General features: G+C 57.0%; 1 protein-coding gene across 1 annotated transcript in view; it reads right to left on the reverse strand.

Moving 5' to 3' along the window:
• Positions 1-6: 6 nt before the first annotated feature.
• Positions 7-27542, reverse strand: part of Sema3f (semaphorin 3F) — a 28216-nt gene continuing 680 nt past the window's right edge. The window contains 19 exon segments of the mRNA XM_028887031.2: positions 7-1352; positions 2211-2344; positions 2611-2678; positions 2855-3012; positions 3189-3230; positions 3361-3449; positions 4074-4296; positions 5953-6097; positions 6254-6323; positions 6496-6610; positions 6711-6850; positions 7050-7169; positions 8421-8514; positions 10143-10235; positions 10956-11008; positions 11011-11074; positions 11183-11245; positions 11351-11511; positions 24130-24289. Coding sequence (XP_028742864.1) covers positions 942-1352; positions 2211-2344; positions 2611-2678; positions 2855-3012; positions 3189-3230; positions 3361-3449; positions 4074-4296; positions 5953-6097; positions 6254-6323; positions 6496-6610; positions 6711-6850; positions 7050-7169; positions 8421-8514; positions 10143-10235; positions 10956-11008; positions 11011-11074; positions 11183-11245; positions 11351-11511; positions 24130-24241 — 2355 coding nt within the window. The 5' untranslated portion in view covers positions 24242-24289 and the 3' untranslated portion in view covers positions 7-941.

Consider the following 27542-nt stretch of genomic DNA (forward strand, 5'->3'; position numbering starts at 1 on the left):
GCAAAGTCTAGTCCCAGAGCCAGTGTTTATTAGCAAGATGGAACCCAAGTGCAGCTATGGCCTGGGTAGCAGAGGGCTGCAGGAGCCCCCCACCCATCTGCCCAACTGCCCCCAGAGCTATTTACACCCATCACCTGAAGCGGTGGGCAGAAGGGAACCTTGGGGAACCCTGCAGGCCCTGGGCCTCCACCATGGCCCATCTACCCTCAGGGCTGGGGGCTCTTCTGAGCCACGCCTGCACTCGGCCGCTGCTTCTCTCCCCATGGGTCGAGGCGGCACAGGAAAAGCTAAGGAGGTAGAGTGGGGTGGACCTGCCAGGACAGGCAAGGAAGGGGGAAGAGAAGGTCCTGCCCCACCCAGGCAGACTTCTCTTCTGTCCCCAATAAATAGAGAATAAATACCTGGGAAAGGCTGGCCTTGACTGAGCACCCCTGACCCAGGCAGGGGCCTGTATCCCGTGACGGCCCCTTCCTCCCTCCTCTGAGTGCCCCGAGGGCCCACCCCCCAGACTCCACAGCAGTCCTGGTGTCCATGTCTACGCCACAGCACAGCTGACACCATTCATCAGCAAAGGTGTATGGTCCATGCCCCGGCAAACAGGGCTTGCTCCCTCCCTGTGTTCTGGAGATCTTGACGGCTGTTGAGCAAGGAGATTTCCGCAGAGTCTGGGGGCTGTGTGGTCTTGGCCTGGCCCTGGCAACTTCCTGGGCCAGGATGGGCATGCTCAGTCATGTGCCGTTGCTGACCAACATGGGTCTAAGTTCTGGATAATGCTGCCACTGAGGCAGGCTATATACAACCCACCAATAAATACTGTCTTTGCAGGGGTAGGGTATGTATAGAATATAGATATTTTATATATATATATATATATATATATCTTTTATATTAAAAGGGATGAGGGGCTAGGCTGGTCCTATGTAGGCCTCCCGCAGCTGGCCTCATGTGTCCGGAGGGTGGTGGCGACGGTTCCGGGGCTTTTTCTGGTCCTGGGGTTCAGGAGGCCTAAGTGCTCCTGGAGCCTCCCTGGGGTTGGGGGGCACATGGCGCCAGTAACCCTGGCAGTACTGATGGATGAGGCCCACTTCCGGCTGGGCTAGGAGCTGGGCCAGCTCCTGATAAGGAGGTGTGGGGAGGCCTGCGCCAGGAGGTGGAGGGACGCTCACAGCCAGTGGGGGGAAGAGGGCAGCGTGAACGGCGTCCCGGCCCAGGACGTGCAGCTGCACCCGAGTGACGATGTGCTTGAAGTTGTTCTCAGTGGCCGTGCAGGAGTAGAGGCCGCGGTCACCAAGCTGCAGGGCGCGAAGCAGCAGCCCCTGCTCTGTGCGCAGGAAGCGGTCCTCTGCACGAATCTGCAGGGGTAGGGGTGGGGGCTCAGGGGCTGGGTCACCACTCCACGGCCCTAGCCAGCTTCCAGGTGAGGCCTCCTTTGTGGCCATTCCAGCAGAGATACCCACAGGGCATTTCCACAAACCAAGAGTAAAGCCCACGTACTGTTTGCACATGAGAGGGATCTGAATAAGGTATCCACACATATTCCCACTTCGGGGGGGATGAAGACCCTGGGGGGGGGCGGGGAGTTCTGAACAATGAATGAGAAAATTTTGGAGCACACACAGAATTTTCATTTAATGAGAATACCCAATTGTGGCACCCACATACCATTTCCATGTAAAGAGGGACACCAGTAAGGCTTTTCCAGAAAATATCCACAGGATTTCCATATACTGGAGCTCACCCACATGATTTCCATACAAGGAGGTATACCCCAACAGAGTACAGATATGGAATGTTTTGTTCTTTTGTTTTTTTTCAAGACAGGGTCTCTCTGTGTAGCCCTGGCTGTCCTGGAACTCGCTCTGTAGACCAGGCTGGCCTCGAACTCAGAGATCCGCCTGCCTCTGCCTCTTGAGTGCTGGGACTAAAGGCGTGCGCCACCACTGCCCGGCTCAGATATGGAATTTTTATTAAATGAAGCCAGCCTATAAACGGTCTCCATCTACTAAAGCCTACCCCACAGAGTGTCTATGTAACTCACATCACTCAAATGATTCCGGTGTAAGGACGGGGCCTTAGAATGGGTTCCATAGAACGAGGGCTGCCCCAGGCTGGCTGCCATACTCTATTTCTCTCACATGGGCTCACCACTGTGAAAAAGAACGCCCATATCCACAGTGCAGCATTGCCCCTTGGGGGACACAGGAACTCACCTCACGGCGCCGGTCACTGGGATCGCGCTGGAACAGCCACTTAACAGTGGCTTGCGGGGAGCGAGGCCGGCACTCGAGGAAAGCGGCGCTGCCGGCCACGCCATACTGCACAGACTCTATGGCGTTCTTGTTTGCTGTGGATCAAGAGGGCCTTGAGTGGAAACAGCATTGCTCTTAGGCAGGCAGTCTGTTCAGTAGGGAGAGGCAGGCATCAAGGGGCACCCACACACAAAGACAAGGCATCACTGGGCAGCCACCCATTGAGAGAGTGACACAGGACATCCTAATCCCAGACCTAAGGTTCCCACCACCCAGGGAATCATCTTCAAGTCTCTACCGTGGGGGCGTCCGCGGCCATGGGTGAGAGGCACCCTAAAGGATGTGCAACATGCCGACTCACCATTGGAATTGAACCCACGGCACTGCCTGATGGGGTTCCCGTGGCGGACATCTTGCCGGCGACTCCGCCTGGAGGAGGATAACCCCTGAAGGCGTGCTCTTGGGAGGCTTGCTCCCAGGTTCCTGCACCCCTAAGACTCTAGAACAGGGCCCTGTCCCCCAGGGCAGTTATGTCTTATCCAGGCTCCGTTCCCGCCCCCACCCTGGCATTGTGGGTAAAATCCCGAGGTTCTGGCAGTCTATACCTCTTGGAGGATGCGGTGTAGCGGGAGCAGGCCTGGCCATCCCAGGCACAGTAGGGATCCCGGGCAAGGCAGCAGTCGGCACAGGCGGCTCCATAGGCCTGGCAGCGGTGCAGACTCAGGTGTGTGACGCCCACAGCTGAGGCCACATACAGTTGTTGCTGGGGGCAGAAGCAGGGAGGGTCAGTTCTCTCCTCACAGACAGCCCTACCAGTAGCCAGTTGGGCTGGATTCCTGCTCTTCCTTGTTTCATGTCCCCTATCCTTACACCAAGAGCATGACCCCAGGGGGACACAGGCCCCAACCGCACTCCCAGCCCACACTGCCACAGACTCACCCTCTTGGACGAGATGGTCATAGTCTTAACGGCTGCTGGTTCCTGGAAGAAAACAGGGGTCAGCTTGGGACTCTGAGGACCCCTCCTGCCCTGGCTTAGGTCTAAGTTCAGAGGCTGGGGAACCAGAGAGGGTCATGGTGGTGTGGACAGGACTGGGTGGTACTTCACCTACCTTGAAGACCTCCACCTCCTCCAGCATGAGCTCCTCCACCTCCTGGTCATCCTTGGGCAGCACGATGACCTTCTGCACTGTCCCGCGGTCTGGAACGGGCCGGGCAGGACCTCAGTGGGGCTGGGGATGCTGGGGAAGGGGCAAAGCCTCAGCCCTCCCCACCAAAGCCCCTCTCCTTTAGGGCAGTGGAGCAGGGCTTCCATGCTGAGGCTTAGGGGCGTCCCTTGGACGAAGGGGACAGTTGGGAGCGGGGGAGGCTAGAACAGGACAAAGGGGGTCAGGGCCAGAGTCTGCCCCCACACCCAGACTCTCATTTTGGGCCCTCCTGAGAATATAAAATGGGCAACTGAGCTGTGTGCTATACATACATATGTACATACGCGCGCGTGAGTGCGTGTGTGTGTGTGTGTGTGTGTGTGTGTGTGTGTGTGTGTGTGTGTGTATACACACGTCTGGGCAAACAGATCCCTTGTATCCTAAGTTCTTTTCAAGTCATACAAGGCCCCTAGGTGCCCGGTGTCCCTACTTTCCTGCCCCTGGAAACGGGAATAGATGGAGTTTTCCCACTCTAGTCCTGGCTGTTCTGGCCCAGGAGAGAAGGTTCCCATAGATGAGTCTGAAGCAACCCCTAGCTGGACAGAATCTGGTCCCAGGATCAGTTCCTCCCATCCAGTGGGCCCAGTGTGGGAGGGTCTGAGAGCAGCAGTGGGTACCTGTGCCCAGGAAAAGCACCTCATAGCGCCCATCAGCTGCATCCACCTGGTCCACAGCGACAGTGGTGAGGCGGTAGGGTGCACCTGTACGGACCACCAGGGGTCGCCGCTGCAGCGGGTACACAGCCTGGTACATGAGTGGATGGCTGCGCATGAAGTTGATCACTTCATCAGGATAATCTTTAGTGGACTTCATTGATGGCGTAAAGGTTCCGCCAGGGCACTGCAGGCAGATAATGAGGGTCAGTCTGAGGCGGTCCAGGCGGGGCACATGGACCCATTAGCTCAGGAGAAGCTTCCACACTGTCCCTACATCTACCTGTTTCTCTCTCCAAACCCTTTCCCGAGCTCTGCCTTCCACCAGATCTGTCCTGCGTCATGACCTTGTGGTAGCATTTGGCTGAACTAACCACTCACTCCCTTCCCATGTCCCCATCCCCACCCAGCTGTCTCCTTCCTCTCTGGCTGTCCTGGTTCCATTGCTCTTTCCTGTGCAGCTGGGCTGCTGGCCTCCAGATCTTGACACACACTAGGCAATGCTTTCTCTACCCGAGTGCTGTTCCTTCTGCCTTGGGCTCAGCCTGTCTGTCATCCTTCCAACTCCAACTTCCTTCTGGAAGGAAGCCTTCCCAGACCCCTTCCAAGACCCGCTTCCCCGTACCCGTACTGACCCCACGGTCCCATCTGCCACTGCAGATGTTAGGTCAGATCATGTCTCAGCTCTCACACTCAGTCTCCTGTGGCAGCCCACCCAGGTCATACCCAGACAAACTGAGATAGTTCCCAATGAGGCAGAGTAGGTGTGGCTTGATCCTGCCCATTCCTCATTACCTTTCCTGTTGTTAGCCGGCCAAACTGACTTCAGCTTACCTCCAGCTTTGCCTCAAAGATTCTTCCCTCTAAACTTCACCTCCCCAAAGGCTTCCTAGAGTACCCTCCATGGGGCAGCCCACCACACCAGGCCCCTATCTGCCTCAGAACCCTGGGAGGCCGCTTTCTTTACAGCCTGATGTGTGAATAGTAGTTTTCTTTCTTTCTTTTAATTTTTTTTTTGTTTTGTTTTTTTTTTTGAGACAGGGTCTCTCTACATAGCCTGGGTGTTCTAGAACTCACTATGTAGACCAACTGGCCTTGACCTTACAGAGATCCGCCTGGCTCTGCCTCCCAAGTGCTGGGATCAATGTGTGCCACCATGCCCGGCTGTGAATATCGTCTTCTAAGTGTGGTGCGTTCCACTGCCCTTGTTGACTGGGAGCGTCACTATAGTGGAGCCATGTCTGCAGAGGGCCCAAGTAGGCCTCTTAAAATCAAGTAGAGAGGCTAGGAAGAAGGCTCAGATGGGCACTGGCTGCTCTTCTAGAAGTCCAGGGTTAATGCCCAGCACCCACACTGAGGCTTACAACCATCTGTAACTCCAGGGGATCTGATGCCCTCTTCAGGGCTCTCTAAGAACCAGGCATGCATGTGGTCTGCAGATATACATGCAGGCCAAGCACCCATACACATACAGAAACAAAACAAAACAACCCCTAGCCCCTCCCCCCCAAAAAAAACCCTGAGGACACGCCTTCAATCCCAGCACTTGAGAGGTAGAGGCAGGCAGATCGTTATTGAGTTTGAGCCAAGCTTGATCCACATAGTGAGTTCCAGGCCAGCCAGGGATAAACAGTGGGACCCTGTCTCAGGACAGGAATGGAAAAAAAGGATGGGGTGGGGGTGGTGGTGGTGGTGGTGGTGGTGGTGGTGGCGGCGGCGGCGGCGGCGGCGGCGGCGCATGCCTTTACCCAGCACTCAGGAGGCAGAAGCAGGGGGATCTCTGAGTTCTGATTCCAGGCCAGCCTGGTCTACAAAAAGAAGAGAAACACATGGAGCTACTTACTGTGCCAGGCCGGGGATAGGGCATCTTTCCCGAGAACGGCATCCACTGGTAGTTGGGGCCTTCCTTGTGAGCAAAGGGCCCATTGAAGACCATGCGGATGTCAGCCATGGAGTAGACACACACAGCAGAGCCTCGGAACACGGAGCTGTGTGCAAGCACGTCACTGCTATGCCCAGGACAGACCCTGGACCCATGGCCCTCCCCAGCCCACGTCCACCCCACAGCTTGCAACCATGCCAGGGTCCTCCACGGCCACACCCCCCACCAATCCTGCCACTGCTTGCCCTGACTCCAGCCTCACCCTGAGGAGGTAAAAACAGCATAAATGACCGGGTTCCTGACATCCTGGGTCTGCTGGACAAACACATCCTCTGTAAAAAAAAAAAAAAAAAAAGGGAGGAGGTATTGGGGACACTGCCTGAGAGAGGAGTCCCATGCAGCCTGCCCACTCCTGCCCACAGGAGGCCCCTAAAGGCACCCTGACCCCTGATCCGGCCGCCATCCCTCCTGCTAGAGGACCCCGCTTGCTTGTGGAGCACTCACGGAGTTCGTCGAAGTGGGTCTCAATCCCGTCCTCGCCTGGCACAGAGCAGACGAGCCGCGCCTTCAGGAATGTGCTCCACTTGTTGACTAGGCAGCAGTGGCCACCGTCGTCATTCTGGGGGTGGGGGCAGGCAGCCAGATTAGATCAGCGCATTCACCCCAAGACTGGCTGGAGCAGGTCTGGGGAGCGGCAGCAGAGTTTGACGGGCACTTACGAGGCAGATGCGCCCGATGCGGGCGTACACGGCGGGGTTCTGAGGAGCCTCGGCGGAGCGCTCCCGGAAGAAGAAGTAGAGCTTGTCGTCATTGCGCTCCGCACTGTCGGGGATGAGCTCAGCGTGAATGAATGAAGGGTCTGCGGGGAGACAGGCGGGCAGGGGTCAGCAGCACGGAACCTGGCTAGGTTTCTTCTTCTCCAACAGAATCCCCAACAGGAAACCAGCCCCGCCCCAAGCTGGCCAGTCGGTCTGGGAACTCTCCCCAAGGCATGCTTCTGTGGATGTCCTTGCGCGTCCCAGCCACACCCCCACTGAGGCCTCGGGGGTGCAGCTCACCATTGAGCCACCGGGAGTTGTACTGATCTGTGCGCATGGCCGTCTGCTTTCCAAGCGTGCGGAAGATGGCTGCGTCAGTGCCCATAAAATCGATGTAGACGCCTGCGTAGAGCTCCTCGTCTGTAGGAGGGTCAGTGGGTCAGTCAGGGGACTGCTCAGACTCAGGGACCCCCAGGCAGGGTCCTGGCCCCTTCCAGCCGCCCAGGGCATGATCATATCTTCTGTTAAGTGTTTACAGTCGGGTCTGGGAGGAGGCCTGAATAAACAATTCCTGTGGCCTCCTACCCTATCCTAGCTTATCTCAAGCTGCTAACCTGAGCTCACTTGCCACAGAGTGGGGAAGGCATGCCAATGCCATCCTATAGGATTTCTACCACACAATCACAACAGGCCTAAATTAGAGTCTCAAAAGCGCAGATTACAATGTAGCAATCTAGTAAAACAATTAGGAAGCAATACATTTTGAGCACTCACTATATTTTGTTGCCGTTACTTCTGTTTTAATACAACTGATTTGGTTGTGAGCCTTTATAATTTAATTTTCAACAATAGCTGTGTTTAACAACTGGATCACAAAAATTCCTGAAAATGTAGGGGCTGAGTAATGTTTTCCTTCTGAGACTCTCCAGGGTAAACCCTGCCTTCCCCCAATTATATTCCCTGGTCTGGACTCGGCTTTCTCATTCACCAAGAGGAAAACACCCGCCCGGCCACACCCAAGGGCCTTTCCCAGGCTCGCAGGTGGTATAGCACCTGCCGTTGCTCTGTGAGAGGCCCTGGGGATGGACAGATGGACAGTCAGAAAGCAGACAGAGTGCAAAACTGGGGGCAAGCTCCCCAAGCTGCAAGCAGGTGCAGCAGCTGCTGTCCACAGGACACTTCCTGGAGAAGAGCCCCCCACTCTCCAAGACACCTGCACAGTCCAGAAACAGGTCCTCCCCGGCTGGTCGGGGTACTTGGTTGGGGTACTGTGTGTGGTGCTTCTGAGTCAGCCTCTTCCAGTCTCCTCGACATACAAAGGAGCTATGGGACCCCTCACCCCACTCTCAGTACAAACTCAGCTTATCTCTCTTCTAGGCAACCCATGGCTCCAAGTTCTAGACTTGGCGAAGACCCCGCTTGGTATCTCAGGGGAAGACCTTAGTGTCCCATCCAGAAGGCCGGATGGAGGCTTATAGAACTTAAGCTCTGCCTCTCAGCTCATCCGAGTCTGTACCGTACCCCCAACCCCTCCAGGTATGTCCCCACTGGGGGCCAAGGGAACATGGTCATGGTCTCTGACGTGGTCAACTCCGTTAGCAACCCTCCTCATTCTAGTGGTAAAGGCTACATACTGACGCCATAGAACCAGGATGGAGTAAAGGAACTCACTGATAAGGGCTGAGGCTGTGTCCAGCTTGGGGTCATATGGACATTTGCCCTTCCCTGACTCGAGTCTCTCAGGCTCCAGGTAGAAGATGTAATCCTGCAGGGTAGAGACGGGCTCAGCACATCCGGGCAAGTTCCACAGACAAGAAGACCAAATTCCATAAGGTTCCAGGGCAAGAATGAGCCCGAAGGGACGCCCTGAGTCCGCCCCCTCCGCACACCCTCGGGTCCCCAGGGAATTCCCGTCAGCCAGGTCTCCTGGGGCAGGCCCATGGTATTTCCAAGGGAAATAATTTCTGATCTTATGCCTCAGGCAAGCACCAAGAATCGAGTCTCAGAGGTCCAGGTCTTAGGGACCACAGGCTGGGCTTATACAGGCTAAGTCCCTCCATGCCAACAAGCTCAGGAAGATGCCTGCTAGACCCCCTTGGGCTCCAGAGGCCTGACACGTGGAGCTACAGCTGCCTACCCTGGGCCAGTGAGGGGCTGCAGGCCTGGGAGGACAGGGGGCACAGTTCAAGGGCTGGGGTCCTGTTCTCCTAGCATCAGGTCCAAACAGGGAGCTCTAAGATATGTCTCCAGACTTTTTGCTCTACCTGTGGACCTCAGGATGGACCAAAAGGTCACGGGTTTTCTGCTCCACCACATCTCCCCAGAGAGCCAAGTTGGGAGGGGGGTGGGGAGACAGATGAGACCGTGGCATTCACAAAACCAACAGCCATCTATCCCCACACCACCCACTTCACCCCAGGAAATGCTGGGGGGAGGCCTGTGAAGTCTCTGGGACCGGGGTGAGCTCACAGGCCTGGTGGGGCGGAAAGGGAAGGAGAGGGAAGAGGAGAGACGCACAGAAGGAAGTGGCGGCAGGCGGCAGGATGGCAATGGGAAGGCGCACACGGGGCTGCTTTCGCTTAACACACTGCACATGCAACTTCCTGTACACACACGGGCTGCACACAGATTGGCAGACAACACAACCAGCACGCACACCCACCGCTCATCCTAAATGTACACACACAGACTCTAGATAGCCTTAGACTTTCAGCACTCCCCACCAGGAAGACACACACACACACACACACACACACACACACACACACACACGCACGCACACACACACACACACACGCACGCACACGCACACACACACACAGTCATGCACAAACATGTAACCTCATACACACTCACATGCTGTCATTCACCGGCAGCCTCTGCCCCCCTGCCCGCCCCTGCCCAGCCCCAACTTGCCTTACCCAGCCCAGACCCCCAGTCCTGACTAAGGACAGACACACTACCTCAAAGGAGAGCTCCCATATGTGAATGTGCAGGACACTTGTGTTTACTACATGACCCACAGGAGGCACGGCAGCAGACACATAGGAGTCACGTGCCGGACCCACTACGGATAACAAGAAGTGCCCAAGCATATGCCGGCACGTGCTCATGTGTGTCTTGGCACGTGTTCTCAGGACTGAGGCATGACTGTCCTCTCTTCCCCACCTGGTGGCGTCAGGATTCCTTGCCTGCAGGGGTCCCACTGAGGCTGACAAGTGTCCACTGGAACTGCTTTCAGAACCTGAGGGCACTGCAGGGGAAGGGTGGGAATGGGGTGGGGGGTGAGGGAGAAGGGAGACGCTGGGGGGGGCTGGCCTTGGGGCCAGGCCCAGGGCAAACTGAGCTCAGAGGTCATCTGGCTTGGCAAAAGACTAGAAAGATGAGGCCCACCTGGCGTGGGGCTGTGGGCGTCGGGCGGTCGGCACCATCTGTGGCCCTGCTGCCTCGGCCTCTGACCACCGGCGTCTGGGTCCATGGCGGGGCCTGAGAGGACGAGGAATGAATGATAGAGAGGTTAGAGCTGGGGGTGGCAGGGGCTGGGGGAGCGGGCTTGGGCTGCCAGCCTCTCATACCACACAGGCCAGGATCACACATGAACACATGGACCCCCAGAGAACGTATATGCACGTGTACACACCCATACACACAGGCTTGGCACACGCCTGCACACGCATGTGCCCCTCATGTCCAGTCGCTCTCCTACAAGCCCTACGAGGTTGCATCAGCTCACATACATGCCCACATGGAGATGGAAAAGGGCAGAAGCAGGCAGGGTGGGACAGTACAGCTGGGGATAGGTCAGCTCCCCCGGCCCTGGGAGCAAGGGGAGGGGGGCAGTTCTCCCCCAGGCTTCCAGCCTCCGGAGACCCAAGACCCCACCAGGCTCTTTGACTTGGCGGCTGGGTGAAGATCCACAGACGTAGCCAAGAGACTTATTGCCCCGCGTGGGGCAGATGCTTACGGTGCGCCAGACACGGTGCTAGCTGGAGAGCGCAAACTCACTGCCTCTTCCAACCTGTCAGAAGGGACCTGTGAGCCCCATTGCCAGGTGAGGAGACCGAGGCTGGGAGAATGGACAACTTACTCACCCCAGGTCACAGGGCTTGGGAGTGGTAAGGATGGGGCTCAAGTCCATCCTCCCATCGGGACCTTGGAATGAAGCCACCGGCGGCGGGGCCGGCACTGAGGCAGGAAGGGGCTTACCTGTGCGCGACGACCGCGGTTCACATAGGTGCACATGGGGTTGTAGGCACCGGTCCGCACACATACAGATGCGTGCGGTTCCAGGGCTGGATGAGCCTGACGAAGTTCCCACACTCCCCCTGCGGCCAGACAGAAAGCTGTGTGGACGCCCGGCACCCGCCCGGTTCTAGCCCTCCCCAGGAGGTCGCTGCCTCACCCTGGGGGTGGGGGGCCCTCAATGCACTCACGTTGCTGTCCTTGCCGGACAGTATGCACTCCTCGATGCGCTGTGGGGAGGCTGCCCAATGGATCTGCCAAAGATGGAGGTTAGAGGATGCAGCCTGCTGGCCAGCAGCCCCTGACCCTGGGCTCCATGCCCTTCGCCCTGCCTGCCCCTCTTCCAGGCCAGCCCTTACAATGAGGGGCTCTCGGTTGATGTCATGCAGGTCCAGGGACAGTACGTAGTCCTTGCTGCCCACGTACATGCGGTCATGGTCCTCGTCCTTGAGCAGGATCCTGTAGTCTGTAGTGTTGAGCAGGAAGTTGAAGAAGTGGGCGGTACCTGTGGCCTTAAGTTCTGTGGATGAAGGGCAGGACACTAGTTAGGGCCTTCGAGAGACCTACTCCCTCTGACAGAGAGGCACTGAGGCCACAGTTGTCCCCTCCCAGGGCCTACTTAGCTCCCTGAGAAAGTGGGACACGTGGGCAGGCCGGAGAAGGGGCCACACCCAAGGCCAAACCCTTGATTCACAGGCAGCCCAAGCTAATCCCCATGAAAGGGCCCTGGGTGCAAGCCAGGGTGTGTGATGGCATCCGAGTCTGCTCAGGTGGGGGTAGATGTCTCGACTCAGGGTGGGGCCAGCTTCCCACAGGGGCCCGAAAGGGTTAATGAGCCGGTGGAAGCGGTGGTGGAGGACAGGCTAGAGACGCTGGCTCCGAGCCTGGATACCCTGTCCTCGCCCGAGCGGACCACCAGGCAGGAGGCACAGCTGCTACCCCCCAAGGTCCCCACCTGACCCCAAACAGGCTAGCCAGACACCAAAAAGCCCCGAGGGAGCCCTCACAGCTACAGACTTCAGTCCGTCAGACCCCATGAGGCTGCTAATGGTGGGACTCCCGGCCTACACGGAGCTAGTCAGGGGGCGTCACCGTGGGAAGGAGGCTCCCCCAGCGATGCTATGTACAGGAGCCCCATGCCAGGGGCTGAGGGCAGGTACAGCGGGGCCTTCTGTTCCCCCTTCGGCCTGTATGCAGCAGCCTCGGCTCCCATCCTCAGGACACTAAGGCAAAGCTTTTCCTGGGATGAACGGTAGGAAGCTCAGCCTGCGACATGCACAGGACTCCTGGAAGCTTGTGAACCTGTCTTTGGGGGAGCTGAAAGGTCCACCGGGCAGGCCTGTCCCCTGCCCAACGCCAGCTATTTTTAGCTCAGGAGAGAGAAAGTGATGACTGAGGGTCATGAATATTCACTAGCAAGGGGGGGGGCTTAGGTGGCAACATACAGGACACATTCATGGCACACACATGTAGCAGGTATGTAAATGTGTCCCGCAACAGATGAGGTACTAGAGCATATATACCCACTCCCTGATTCCACAGCTGGCACCCGACTTCACAGGTGGGGCAACTGAGGGGGAGACCCGGACGAGCGAGGCACCTGGAGAGAGAACAGCTGAGGTCTGACGCCCGGGACACAGGCTGAAGGAGGCACCAGCAGGTGGCTGTCCCTGATCGGCCTGGCCCTGATTGCAACTGGTGTGTGGAGACCCTAGGGTAAGCTAGAGGGACTCTGTCTGAGACCAGCAAGCTGGCCAGGGTACGTAAAGGGGCCGGGCTGGGCTGTGGAGGCAGGATGTCTGCCAGTCGCCCGAGAGCCCGAGTCTGGTTCAGGACCTTCCTGTTTAGAACTGCAGGGCACAGAGAAGGCTTGCCCTGCTCAGACCTGATTACGTACCAACAAGGGAATATAGGTGATGACCTTGGCCAGCCACTGGGACGCAGGGACGCAGGGATGCCGAAAGATCAAAGGGCCGATCCCTGCCTGGCTATGGCCTCGCCCGCCTGTCCGGCGGCGCCTCTGAAGTCCTGGGCAGGGCAGCCTGGGCACCTGTCCTGCACCTGTTGCTGGGTCACTTGGAGTCTCCTCCTTGGCCACCCAGTCATAGTGACAACAGGAAAGTAAACACTCCCCCACCCCCAAGGCTGGGAAGTGGCCAGAGAGGAAGTGGGGCTGCCAGTGGAGCCCCCCCAGGCTGGGACAGTCTGCCAGAGGTTATTTATACCCTGGCTGGGGGCATGGCCTTGGTTGTGCCCTTATGCATCTTGCTACGCTGGGGGTCACTTCAGGGGCAATGGAAGAGAGGAGGGACACCTTCTAATGTCGCACCCAGGTCAGCAGGGGGAGATTCAGAGAGCTAGTCCCCAGGCCCCAAGCAGCCATAATCCCAAAGCCTTGTGCTTACACGTCCTTACTCACTCTCGGCCTCATGATCTAGACCCTGCCTTATGCTGTACCAGGGGCCAAGATCCAGGTCCAAACCAGCAATCTGCTCTCAGGGCCTCGCCTCCCTGCGAGAAAGACAACAGACATCCCTGGGCAGGAGAGGAAAGAAAGTTCTAGAAAGGAGGCAGAAGGCTCTCTTTGATCCAACATACACTGCCTCCGTATCTCCCTCAGTCTGTCCCTAGGTGGAGGGAGCCTCTCAGTCAGGCACCTTCTCTCCTTGGAGCTCTGTGCTTACACCCAGCCTATAGGTGAGGACATCAGGGGATAGGAAAGGAAAGTGACCGGCAAACTGCATGAAGACTGATGCCCGAAGGTTAGGGAGCCCATGGAAACCAGTCCCGGGGATAGAGACTGCCTGCCAGGATGGAGAGCCGGAAGGTGACTCGTCCTCCATCATCAAGGCAAATGACTCAGGACCTTAGGGACTCCTCTCAGTGGCCTCAGGACATGGCGTCAATGGCTCTGGTATTATAGGACACTCTGGTGTCACAGGACGTGATGCTTGAGTCACCGTGGAAATGGTGAGGAGGAGGAAGAGAGCCGTGGGAGGCGATGCAGGTTGGAGAAGAGGTAACGGAAGGTCAGAGATCCTTGGCTGTGGCTCCATTTCCACGATGGGCGTTACTGACCTTCCCCCTGTTGAAACACCCTTGGCTCTCTGAGCTTCATTTTACAGTCTAGAACATTGCATGGGCCTCCTAAATCTGACATTCAAGGTGGCCCGGGTGGATCCTGGGAGCTGTTATTCCTCTGGCCTCCCCAACACATCCCTGAAGGGTGTTTGTCTCGAGGGGAACCACAGAATGAATGGGTTGAGGTTCCCAGATCTTTTCCTGAGGAAGCAGGCTTCCTTCCAGATGTCACCATTACCTGAAGGACATCCACCTCCCACTCACATCCCCTACTACCCCACTTCCTAGTGCTGGGGAGACGGGCAAAGAGGGCCACAGGGACAGAAGGGGCTTCCTGTTGACTCAGCCCCAACCTCTGTGTCACCAGCACGTCCCCTAGCCCCATCCAGAAGCACAGCTAAATCTCAGTTCAGCCCACAAAAACGGAGAGGCAGAGATGGGTAGTTCTCCAGGCTCTAGAGAGAATCATGTGTAGGGGGTCTAGCCTTTGCTAACCCTCAGCTCCAGTGCTAATGCCACTCATGCTAGATGTCAGGAGAAAACGCAAATAAGAAGCCCCACAACTGTCCCATATCCCAAGCAGCAGACAGGAAGACGGTGGTGCTTAGATTATGGAGTAGAATTAACTTCCTGACCTATCCTAACCTGTGTACCACAGGGCAAACGCTCTGAGACTTTTATCTTCTCCCTAAGAAGCCTGGTTCAGAGCCAGAAGGGACGCTCAGGCAGGTATCCTTAGCTGACACCTGCAGATCCTGCCAGGTCCAGGAGTTTTAACGGGATTTGGGCCAAAAGGTTCCAGGGGCCCGAGTGCCATCAGCGCAATGTGGTACTGATGCAGACCCAGCCTGGCCATGTCTTCACACCAGTCTTGTGATGGAGGCTTTGAGCTTGTCAGGGGAGGGTGGTGGCCTGGGTGCTGTTTCCTGGGAAGAGCCCCACCCCCCTGCTCTCACCCAAGCTGGGCACAGGTTGGGCGGGGTGGCATCCGGGAAGGATTTTCCCGTCATGGGAAGGAAGAGCCTTTTCTGGCATCAGACACCTCATTTCCGCAGCCGTTCCCAGCTTCCAGACCTCTCCCTGTGGCTGTTAAGACACTGTCCTGGCCCAGCATGGCCTGGCCCAGCTCCAGAGGCAGGAACAATCTTAGTGCCTTCAGGCTTGATCCTGGGGTCTCTGCTTCCTCGTCCTGGGAAGCAATGGTTGATGCCTTACTTTAAAGAAGCCAGTGGGCGTGTCCACAGCCCTCACCAGAGACCCCAAGTGGGCGGGCCTCACACCCTGCTGCGTGTCTCTAGGACACCAGACCTGCTACCAGCCAGGCAGGGGCTGCTGCAGGAAGAAGAGCCTCGGAGCAGAGGTAGGGTGCCCGCCCCCTTGGTTACAGCTCCACAAAGCACTTGGCTCTGACTGACAGCGTGACCTCCCCCAAAAGGGCTGGGGATGAGAGAATGATAGACAGGTCTCTGTAGCCCAGCTCTGACCTCTGACCTCCTGTGGGCTAGTGGCAACCCTAATCCCTGAGCTGAAGAGAAATGGGATTGGGTGTGAAGGGGCTGCCCGTCTAGATCTTTGTTAGTGCGTCATCCACCAGGAAGACAGGCCTCATGACCTGGCGAGGGAAACTGAGGTAGACAAGAAGACAGACAGACACACAGACAGACAGATAATGTATATATCTACATTACATATATATAAAGCAGTGACAGTTACGTAAGTGGCGGAGCCCAGGAAATCCCCACTCAGCATTCCCATGGGCTCTAGGGAAGGGTCACCCTTAGCATCTCCCACTTCCTCCAAAGCTATGAGGGGCCCCAGAGGAAGGCCTGGGGGCTGGCCTGGCCCCCTGGCTCCCAGCCTAATCCTCTTTTAATGAGCGGCCAGCCGGAAGGCCTCAGCCCCTGGCCACAGCTCTCCAACCCTGGGAGCCCCAGCCAGGCTGGGTTGGGGGCAGGGCATCCCAGAAGCCTTAGTGTGTTCCATCCCCTCGTTCAGCAAGCTTACTCCACTCAGACCCAAAGCCAAGACTTCAGCCAGGGACCAGGTCAACTCTGGACCCATCAACAGCAGTGGTACCTGCCAATGCTGCCTCCCTTGGGCACTAATAGATAATGGTATGTAATATATACAGTCAAACTCAAGTTGGGGCTGGGCAAGGGAGGCTGGTGCCCTTCTTCCCAGAAGTCAGAATGAAGGTTTGGCCTTGGTGAGAAGCTGCACCTCCTTGGGGAGCAGAGCACCCTAAACCACTCTCTGTCCCCATCCCCTTCCTGACCAGGCATTCTAAGAGCCTTCCCAGGATTTACCGGCACCGCCCCCCCACCAGGCAGGTGAGCCAGGTCGGTGCCAACAAAACCAATTACAGTCGCTCTCACCCAATTAGCAACTAATTATGGCCTCATAGTCCGTTCAACATAATTAACATGTAAATGACTCCGTGTGTTTATATTCAATAACCACTCTGATTGAATTTAATTTAAATGTCTGAACTGGGAAACCAGTTACCGTATTTCACCTACAGTTTGCCACTTCCAGGAAACCTACTCCAGGGGAGAGGGGAGCGGAGTGAGCACTCCGGCTGCAGGCCCCTAAATCCTTCGTACTTCTACCCTAGAGGAGCAGGGAGGCAGAAAGGTAGCAAGAGCCCCTGGTGGGACCCTCCAGATGGGAAACCCTCTAGAACCAGGGGCCGCTTCTTAGGGGCTACTGTAAACATCCCAGCTGTTCAGTAAACACCCAGCTCCAGTAAGAGCCACCCAGATGGACTAAAGCCTCCTCCGCTCTTCCTTCCCATTTCAGGGGCTGGGAGCTGGGGGCTGGGGCCAGCAGGCCCAGGCATGCTGTTCCCACGGCCGTTCTGCCCCACTGCCCACCTGCCCCGCCCAGGAGAGGGCAGACAAGGGACCAGGAGCCAGCTCATCCTGAAGCCAGGAAGAGCCAAAGGGAGGGAGCAGCAGGATAATGACACTCCACTCAGGCACCCACAAGCCCAGAGACAGAGGGTCCACACCTGGTACTAAGGATGTCCAGTCACGTCTGACCCTCTGCCCCAGCAGAGGGCGGCTCTCCAGAGCCTTTCCTCACCTCTGCCTAGGCCATGGCCCCATGCTGTCTGAGGGTTTTAGGTCCAGGCTGTTGGACAGAGGCCAGGAGGTCCCGCAGTCCCCTTACCATGCACAGCTGCCATTTGAAAACACACGTGGGCATCGGCCAGGTATGCAGAGGCCAGAGCCCTGACTCGGCTTAAGGACGCAGCAAATTCAGAGACTCCCTGGGTAGGGGGTGGGAGAAGGTGGCCAGCGCAGGGTAACTAAGGCCAGGCAATCACAGCTTCCAAGAATGTGCCTTCAGAAATGTGAAAGGAAGGAGTAGCCAAAGGGGCCAGTCTGGGGAAACGCTGATCCATTTCTCAGGTAGAAAGAGTGAACCAGTCTTCAGAGGTCTCCAGTTCCAAAGGCCCAGGGACTCACCCCTCCTCCCACATTCCAGACCTGGCCGGAAACCCCTCACTCCTTCCCCTCACTCCTTCCTCCACCGCAACCTCCTCCTCCACCCCAGGACTGCAAAAGACAACAAACTCTCCATGGCTCATTTACTGCTATAAATCACCCAGACAGACAGGCCAGGATGGGAAGACAGGCTTGTGGGTGTCAAGACCCTCCCCCTGCCCTAGGCCCAGCCAGCATCTCCGCTGTCCTCCTCAGACTCCCGTAGCAGCCCCTTCTTCCCACCACCGTTAGAGGATGGCCCGCCCCGTCTTAGCCTCCACACCTTCACACTCTCACGGGGAAACCGAGACAGAGATGCTCTGAGTCAGTGTGGGAAGCTGCAGTGGTGCTATGTCAGGAAAGGGTTAAAAGCACAGCAGCTCTGTTGTGGCCCCCTGGAGTGCCACCCACCCAGTCCCTGATGCTGCAGAAGCCCACAATCCCCCATATTCTAACAGCTACTCTGCCTGTTGTCCATGGATCCCTAGGACTGGGCCCACAGAGGAAAATGAGGGTACCAGCACCAGGTCCCCCAGTGGGAAGAAATAAGGCTCTTGGCTAGCTATGGAGACTTCAGAGGAAAGATCAGGTCAGGGTAGGAAGTCAAGACAAGGCGGCCTTTAGGGGACGGGGAAGGTGGGGGGAGAAGGGAGCTGCTGGAGCTAAGGTCTCCAGACTCCCAGCATTCCTGGTCCCTGGAAAGGGTTGGTGCTTTGTGTCTGTCCCTGCTGTGTGGAGCCAGCCCCGGACAGCTGAGGCCTGCAAGCAGTGAGTAGGCCAGTGGGCCTAGACCAGTAGCCACTGCCCAGGCTCTGTTCTTCGCTAGGTCAAGACCATAGGTCGGGGTCTGGGGCCCAGAAAGCCCTCTCCCTGGGGCTTGAGCAGCCTGGGTGGGAACCGCAGGCCTGCCAAGCTCAGGCACCCACGTGAGCGGGGCTTTGGATTCAGGCTGCATGTAGCCTTCTGGCACGCCAGGCTCTGGCAAAGGCCCTCTTGCTATTTCTAAGAAAAATGCAGCAGGAATCCTCTCTGCTTCTCCATGGGCTCCCTTGAGGCAGGGCTCAGATTCCCAAGATAGCTCTGGGCCAGGCCAACAAACCTCCTCTTTGCCCCAGAGAGCAGCCTGAGGCAGGCCACCCTAAGACGAGCTGCGGGAGTCAGAACAGCCTCCGTAGAGGGGGGTCACTGCAGATGCCCGGGTGCTCAAGGCAGGCTCTGGGAGACGATTTCAGTGGGAGGCAGGTGCTTCAGGATACCTGCTCCCCACCAACGTATTTCTACCAGTGAAAGTTCCCCACCACCTATATTTAGGACTCTGCCACAAGGAAACAGAGCTCAAGGCCACAGGGTGCTGGGTGGTTCGAACCCTACCTCTGCCCCTCCTCTTTCCTCTGTTTGAGAGCCTGCCTGCCTCACCCATGAAACCTGCCTGCCTTCACCCGCCCAAGGCAGGAATTCTCTCCCTCTCGACCCCTCTCCCCAGCAGACCTTTCCAAGCCCCAGCTCCCTAACCAGAGGGCAGAGTTCTGGAAGGGATTTGTGAGGAGACCTTGCGGCACTCCCCATCAACCCTAGCCTGTCAGCCACCCTGGTCACTAAGATTTCTTCTCTGCTGAGGACAGTGACAGTATCCACATAATTAATCCTCCCAACACCACAATGAAGTCAGAACTATCCCTGGCCCCATTTTCCAGAAGGCAGTGGGAACAGAGGCAAGTTCTCTGTATAGGGCCTATTGGTGAGGATATAAGCGAGGCAGCCCTCAGGACACTCCTTCCAGGATGGGCCTGGCAGTGTAGGCCGATAATCCCAGCCACCCCAGAGGCTGAGACAGGAGGATCTCAAATTCCAAGCCAGCCAGGCCTACAGTGGGCGCTCTTTTCACGAGTTACCACCATTCCCACTTTGCAAAGGGGGAAACCAGGACTCAGTGAGCCTAAGCATCTTCATAGAATCCACACCGCCACCAAGGGTAGAACTGGAGGGGGATGACACCCACATGATCCTCTAACTGAAGGAGGCACTGGGGGCCCTAGTAGTCAGAGGCCAGGCAGTCAGGGCCCTGAGGCCACCTTCCAAACTATCACTTCTGGAGAAGGAGAAGGGAGGTGCACACACACACAGGTGTGCAGGCAGCCAAGAACCTTCTTTGGGGTTCGCTGACTCCCAAGCCACAGGGTAAAAGATGCCTTTAGGGGCCCCGGGTGAGATCTGTATCTTGGCAGTTTCTCTTTAAATTCTTTACGATTACGAAGCCGTGAGGGCTGCCAGGGAACATGATTTACTCCTGGAGCATGCACCAGCTCTCCACTCGGTGCCAAGGGAAGCTGGAGCCAGCAGGGCGGGGTGGGCTGCATGCCAGAGGCTGAGACAAGGCCTGGGCTTCGGAAGGCCCAGCCAGTGCACCCCATCCAAAGCTTGGGATGAGTCTGGGTTAAAAGCTGAGGCTCCTGACCTGAGTGCCTCAAGTTGGGCCTCCCGCAATCACAGGGAGCCGGCCTCCATTTCCTCCAAAGCCAACTGTCATCCTGGCTCATCCTGGAATGCCTGCCCCTCCCTAGTTTAAGAGCTACAAACCCACGGTGGCTGTCAAAGCCACCTGACCCCTGCCTAGCTTCCTGGTGCCACCACTGGCCTTAACTCCTGTACCTCTTCCTCCTTCTTACTTCTCAGTAATTAGAAGCTCCTCATAGAGTTTGGGGACTCAGGGAACCCCTAAGGGCCGGAGTGACACTCCAGCTCTCCAGCCCCGGCCCTACCCCTCAGCTAAGCCTGGGCCAAGGCTCTGTCAAGGCTTGCTTCAAGCCCTTACACTCAACCCATATTCGCCACCCGCAAGGGTGAACTGAAGTCAATGACTTGTGAACACTCCGCTCCTCCATTCCCAACAAGCTACAGCAACCGGGTCCACTTATGCCACGTGCAAACGATGTGAGTGGGCACTGACAGGCGGCAGGCAGTGATCAGCCCACAGAGCATTCTTCCTCACGGAGGAGCCAGGTGCACCTGGAGTCAGGGCTGCCCCGGCTCTCACCTCAGCGGAGAGGTCCACTTCCCTTCCCATGATTTGCCTCTTTCCTGATCTCTCTCACACAGGGGCCATTGGCTGCCTCTCCCTACCCCTCCACCTCAGTTTCCCTAGTACCCAGCTGCCTCATGTCACCACGAGATCCCTCTCTCCGACCAAACATTTCTCAGGCCCAAATCCTGGCCAAAGCCAGCCCAGACAGCAGTGGCATGTTGGGGTGGGGGGTTGGCTTCCTGGGGAAAAGTAAACATTCCCCACACAGAACAAAGGACCTGGCAGGGCCTGGCACCTCCCTGCTGCTGTTAGGGAGGCGGTGTCCAGGGTTAGGGTGGCCCAGGGTAGGGGAAGGAAGCTTTTCCACCCAAACTTGGCTTGTGATTCTGGGCAAAGGGGACTCCAGGCCCCATCAGGAGGAGGGGAAGGGCTTACTGTCTTGGATCCCCAGCAAGCAGCCAGAAGTGGAAAGAAAAGACACATTTGGTGCCCCTGGAAGGTGGTCCTACTCGGCTCCTTGTTTGTGCCTGGCATTCTCTGGGCGGCTAGTGGAAGCCCAGGAGAAGGACCACGGAAACCTCTCAGTCTAAATGACCTCGGCCCCTTCGCTCCCATGCCCTCCTGGCTCTAGACCTGGGGTGCCTGGACGGATGGGTGGGCTGCAAGCTGGAAGCTGGTCCAATTCCTGCCTTTGTTCTGTTATCTTTTCTGGGCAGTGTGGCCCCTCACACCAGCACCTCTGCCTGGACCCAGCGGAAGTGGCAAGTTCTGCTATAACACCCAAAGCACATTAAGACAGGCATTTTCTCCCAAACTTGGCTCCCAGCTGTTGTATCCTTCCAAAGAGGAAGGAGAAACAGACTAATGAGCCCACGTTACCGGCAGTGCTTCTGAGAGCGCCTCTCTATGAACCCCTTATGTGCACACCGGAAGGGAAGGAACCCCCCACACACACACACACACACTCCTTTCCAGTCCTAAGCTAGCTGTGAGACCCCAGTCTCCAGAAGTCAGTCTCCACTCCCCTCACACTTCTTGTGGACCTGAGCCTGGAGCAGGAGAGATCACACAGGGCCGGGGTTCCTCAGTGGGGCCACCTAATAAGTGTTCTTCAGCTGGTCTCTTTATGTGCATTTCATATCTTGTCTGCTGCAGAGTTCCGAGGACTCGGCTAAGTAGAGCACGCAGTAGGTGCTCAAGTACCCGCTAACCTGAGCTTCCATCCAAGCACCATATGAGGAGGACATAAGGTCAGGTGAGAACAGGGAGGTCATTTCGGCTGAAGAACCTGCCTGGGCAAAGGTACAAAGTCCCAAGACGGGGTGGCCCCAAGCATCCCCCCACCCTGCCCCAGGCCGGCACAGGCACAGCAAACAACACCGTAGGCTGGCTGCCAGGAAGCCGGGCTTTTAGTCACTGTGGGTGTCGGCTTCAGAGCTAATTGAGAGGGAATCGACCCAACTCGATGTGGGCGCCAGCAAGCCCAGGACACCAGGGTTCTATTTCTGGCCTGGTCTCTGCCTCCTGCCTGACCTTGGCCCTGCCCTTGCCTGAGCCTCAGTTTCTCTCCCTGGAAAACAGGAACAAAGCCTTTGCCCCTTTGCCCCTCAGGTTCGACAAGGTTCAAAAGGAGCACACAGGAAGCAGTCTTCTGCCTTCTTGCTTTCTGGCATGAATGTTAATAAAAATAATACCTTGCCAGGCAGTGGTGGCGCACGCCTTTAATCCCAGTGCTCTGGAGATAGAACCAAGCTGGTCTCTGTGAGTTCGAGGCCAGCCTGGTCTACAGAGAGAGATCCAGGACAGGCACCAAAACTACACAGAAAAACCCTGTCTCTAAAAAAAAAAAAAAAACCAGGAAAAAAAAGTAACAATACCGAAAGGGTCCTGAGGTGTGGTGGGGTTTAAGGCCCCTCCCTCCTCTTGTTGGGGGGAGGAGACACTCCAATAGCCCCAGGCAGGGAGGTGAGGGGGGAACCGGCCCCTTCAAGATTTATTAATCTGCTTTGAGGAATTCCACCAGGGAAGTATCAGGCGAGTAAGTATCTCACCTTCCCAAGCCTGGGAAAGGAGGCCCTTTAGGAACCAGAACCGATTAACTCTTGTCTGCCCATCAGGACTAGGAAAGTTAACCAGATCATTCCCACTCCCTCACCCTCCTCCAGGTGTGGGCAGGATGAGGCGGGGCCCTGCCAGGGGCCATCCGGGGCGATGAGCTAGGGGCTGGGTCTCAGCCAAGCCTGGGGAAGGAAAGGTCAGTTCAGCCTTTAACCCAATATGGCTGCTGGGAAATCTGGCCAGCCTGGGCTGAACTGGCCCCACCCAGGGCAGGAGGCTGGCCAGCGCTGCTTCCAGCCAGAGGATGGCCAAGACAGAACTCAGCAGTAACCCTAGGTCCCCCAACCCCAACACAGCCTCTGTTCTTCACCTACGTGGTGCACTCTACACACACACAGACACACACAGACACACACACAGACACAGACACATACACACACAGACACACACACACACACACACACAGACACACACACACACAGACACACACACAGACACACACACACATAGACACACACACAGACACACACACACACACACACAGACACACACACACAGACACACAGACACACAGACACAGACACACACAGAGACACACAGAGAGACACACACACAGACACAAACACACACACACAGACACACACAGAGACACACACAGACACACAGACACACACAGACACAGACACACACAGAGAGACACACACAGAGACACAAACACACACACACAGACACACACAGAGACACACACACAGACACACACAGACACACACACAGACACACACAGAGACACACACACACACACACAGACACACACAGAGACACACACACACACACACACAGACACACACATACACTGTCCCTTGACACATATCCGGATTGTCACTGTGTGTCATCTGCCAGGTGGGCGGCGTGCAAAGGTAACGAAATAAGTAGACTGCAGACCCCAGGCCGCCATTAAAATCTCCTAGTGATTTCCCAGAGCATTCACTGGGGAGCCAGCCGGGGTGCTAATGCCTTTCACAACAGCAGATGCCTTCCCTGAGCTCACCAAGTGCTCCATTTCCCCCAATGCTCCCCACACAACACAGCCAACAGTCCCTTCCCTCAGGGCCCCGGAAGGCCCACAGCCTCAAGTTCACGGGAACACTACCCAGGTACTCACACCCGGGCAGAACTGTTTCTGCCTCACAGCTGGCTGAGGCTCCGGTCTACCTCACGTCTGACCCTCAGCCCTGGGAGCTGCCTGGGGCACAGGCAGGCTTGACCTCAGCATATCTCCCCACCTATCAGCCAGAGCTCAAAGATTCCAGTATCGTCTCCATCCCCTGGGTCCCAGCCTTTCCCGACAGGTCCTGCTTTCTCTCTCCAGCTTTGCCCACGTGACTATATATACCGTTTGTCTTGTGCCCTGACCTCTCTTCTTTCCTCAGTAGTGAAGCAAGTGCTGTGAGAAAGGATGGTGTGAGGGAGGAGCAAACAAGTCTCTGACCTTTGAATGACAGTCGGACCCGAGGTGTGGCCGGGAGCTGGTCCTGCAGGGGGGTAGCTGGCCAGGCCCCAGTCAGCAGGGAAGCCCACAGGATGAGACCAGTGACGAGCATCGTGGAGGGGCCTAGGGCCCAGGAAGCAGGCTCCAGTTCTCTGGACACCTGGGAAGAGATCAAGATTAGAAGAATGTATGAGCCATTTCCCTGGTTTCTTTTCCTTTTTCTTTTTGAAACAGGGGACTTAGTCCCCCTGCCTCCACCTCCTGAGTGTTGGGATTACAAGAGAGCAGCACCCTGCCTACCTCCCCTTGTCCAACCTCTGACCAAAGTACCTCAGTTTCCCTCCTCAACAAGGAGGGAGCGTTTCCATGCTCACAACCTTCAACTCAGGAGAAACCTCACACTTTCTCCTGCCTTCTGTCTGGGGACATGTCACCAATGAGCCTGGAGTCCAGGCCGTAGCGGGCCACCTGAGAGCACCAGCACTGATGAGTGGCTGGAGACACAAGCCTTAGCCTCCCTGTCCCCTCAGTTTCATGCTGGAGCACATGCAGATAATGGGAACCCTCTGTGGCTCACAGCAGGTTTCCACACTGTGCCCACAACCCGCAGAGTGGCCCCTCTCTTCCAGCTCTAGGTCTGCTTAAGCCAAGGCTCTCTTCCCAGGGCAGGAAAATCTGGACCTAATAATAGTGGAGGGGAATCATGGGAGAATAGGGAGCAAGAATGAGACACACTGACAGCCTAAAGCAGGGAGGTGACACCAGACAAAAAAGAAAAGTCACAGAATAACAAGACTCACATTTACTAAAAAGCAGGAAGCACCCAGGTTAGACGGGCAGAAGAACTTCCTCCATGAAAAAAGTACCAGCTCAGGGATCAGAAAGGGTGCTAGAATGGCCGGTGGACCGGTGATAAGCTGTGCAACAGCTACATCACTCCCTTCAAAGTCACCCACATCCCTGGCAGGTCCAAATTTTAATACTCTTGTTTTTCAAATATTGTCTCCCCAGGCAGGCTGGCTGTTGGGTAAACGCAGCCCAGCACCAGTTGCTGAAACATATTGCTCCCTCCCGATACAAATCCTTGCCAACTCCCACCCCCCACCCGAAGCACTGGGGGTGGGGGCATTAAGAATAACAGCCCCATCCCCCAGAGCTGCCCCGTTGATCCCCTTTCCCTTGGGAGGCCATAGGACAGAGCCATTTTCAGGACACCAGGGTATGTGTGTGTTGGGATGGGGCTGGGGTACTGTGGCCTGTGACTGCCCCAGTCAGGGCTGTGCAGGGCTGAGACCAGGGCCAGTCTCCACTGTGGACTTCTAGACTCCAGTGCCCTCCTCAGACCCAGCCCCCGGCCCGGAAGCCGCTTCTCCTGCCAAGGCGAGCGAACCACTTGGAGGTTCCTCAGACAGGAAGTGCAGCTTCAGTCTGACTCCTCCAGCGGTGCTCTCTGAGTGCCTGGCACACCTCTCTTTCCTCCAAGATCTCCCCAGCCCAGATGCTCTCTCTCCAGGGAGACCGGCTGACTGGGGGAGGGGAGACTCGGTCCCAGCCCCCTCCCCCAGTCTGCTGGGGGCACAAAGCTAATGCTGACAGAATCCAAGGCGGGCTCTGGCAGGGAGGCAGGGGGACGGGGGCTGTGCAGCCTCCATCACCCTCAGGGTGCATTGGGAGGCCCCCGCGAGCAGTCCTGCACATAGACACATCCACACCTGCATGCCCACGCTCGTCTTTACAAGCATGAGTTTGCTCAAGAACTTGACCTGCTGGTGGGGTGGGGCTCCAGGAAGCGAGGAGGGCAAGATGCTGTCTGAGTCTCTGAAAGCTTTGATCAGGGGGTTCATGTCAGCACCCCCCCATGGCCTCGTTTTTCCAGTGTCCATTGTCACAGTGACACGGTCAGGGTCACCAAAGCTAGTGTTGGACTCACTCAAGGTGTCCAGGAAAGTAGGGGACCTTGCCATGAGGCTCCGACAGGGGCCTCCCATAATTTTCTGGCCCTTGAAAGAGGTAATTGGGGGGGGGGTGATGAAGTCTGCTGGGGCCTCAAGACCACATCCAGGGTCCCTCTTTGGCAGCCTAGGGGTGGGGACAGAGGAGAGAGAAGGATGAAGAAGACCGGGGAGGGGAGGGGGAGGGGGCTCCTCCAGTCCCTTTCCTTCAGCCAGCCCCTGGAGACCGTCCATTTAGTCCTAGCCCCCTCAAAACCCCCAAGTCAGAATAAGCTCAGGTAGGTGGACAGGGGAGGAACAGCCACCGCCACCTGGGAGCCCACCAGGAGGAAAATCCAAAAGGAGGAGAAGGAAGCTGGCGGGAGGGAACGGAGGGAGGCAGCAGGCGGGAGGAGGAGAGAGGGAGGAGAGAGGGAGGGACGGAGGAGAGACGCCTGAACAAAGAAACGAGGAGCTGGGGCTGGCAAGGGGTGCAGGGAAGGGGCGGACAGAGGAAGGGGTCCAGAGGCACCTGGGGGCGGGACAGGGGGCCAGGTGGTCAAATTGTCCAGCCTGATCCAGACCTCCCAAGCTCACAGTGTGTGTGTGTGTGTGTGTGTGTGTGTGTGTGTATGTGTGTATGTGTGTCGGGGGGAGCCTGTCTTAGCAAAGGGAGGTTGGCTCCTCTAGCTGAGAACTGCCTCGATCGGGAGGCAAGAACAGGACTGTGGGGGAGCGCAAGGAGGAAATTACTAACAGCACCCCACCAGCTCCTCAGCTATTCCCCCCCACACCCCAAGACTCCTTCCTGGATCCTCAGCTTCCCCCTCCCCCAACACCTCATGGACCAGGAAGCAGACCTGCGGGGCCTGAAACCCCCTTTTGTGGCCAGGGTTTCCCAGTCAAGGTCACCTGGGCCAGGCTCCATCCCCACCCCCCCAAGGTATGCAGAGTAGCGGGGGCTGTGGCTGGGCTTCTGGCCTTCTCTCCAACCCCCACCTTCCTACTTCCGGGCCTGGCTCTTTTGGAACTAAGGGGGAACAGTGGGGGTGGATATGCCTGCATCCTTGCCTTACCCAGACAAGACAGTCCACCGGGTCTAGCTAGGCACACCCCCTGGGCAGCCGGAGAAGCCCCTGCTCCGTCCCACCCCTGGGTACAGTTTTCCCCTATCTGTAACTAGGGTAGCGGACACTGGAGAAACAGAGCGAATTCAGGGGACCAGGAGTCCTTCCACCCGGCCCAGCTCCAGGGTGGACATGAGGGAGGCTTCAGTCTGTCCGCTTCCCAGACGTTAATGGACTGGTGCTAAAACGCACCTATTTCAAGAATAAGGACTTCGTGGTCCAGCTGGGCCCCCAGTCCCAGTTCCAAAGGACTCTTCATCTTGACACTTTCCTCGCCTCACCTGCTCTAGGCAACCTCCCCGACTCCCCTGGTCCCTTGCCCACTTCACCACTAGGGCCCGTGGTTCAAACTGGG

Source organism: Peromyscus leucopus, chromosome 7 (assembly GCF_004664715.2).
Source record: "Peromyscus leucopus breed LL Stock chromosome 7, UCI_PerLeu_2.1, whole genome shotgun sequence".
In the NCBI taxonomy this organism is placed as follows: Eukaryota; Metazoa; Chordata; class Mammalia; order Rodentia; family Cricetidae; genus Peromyscus; species Peromyscus leucopus.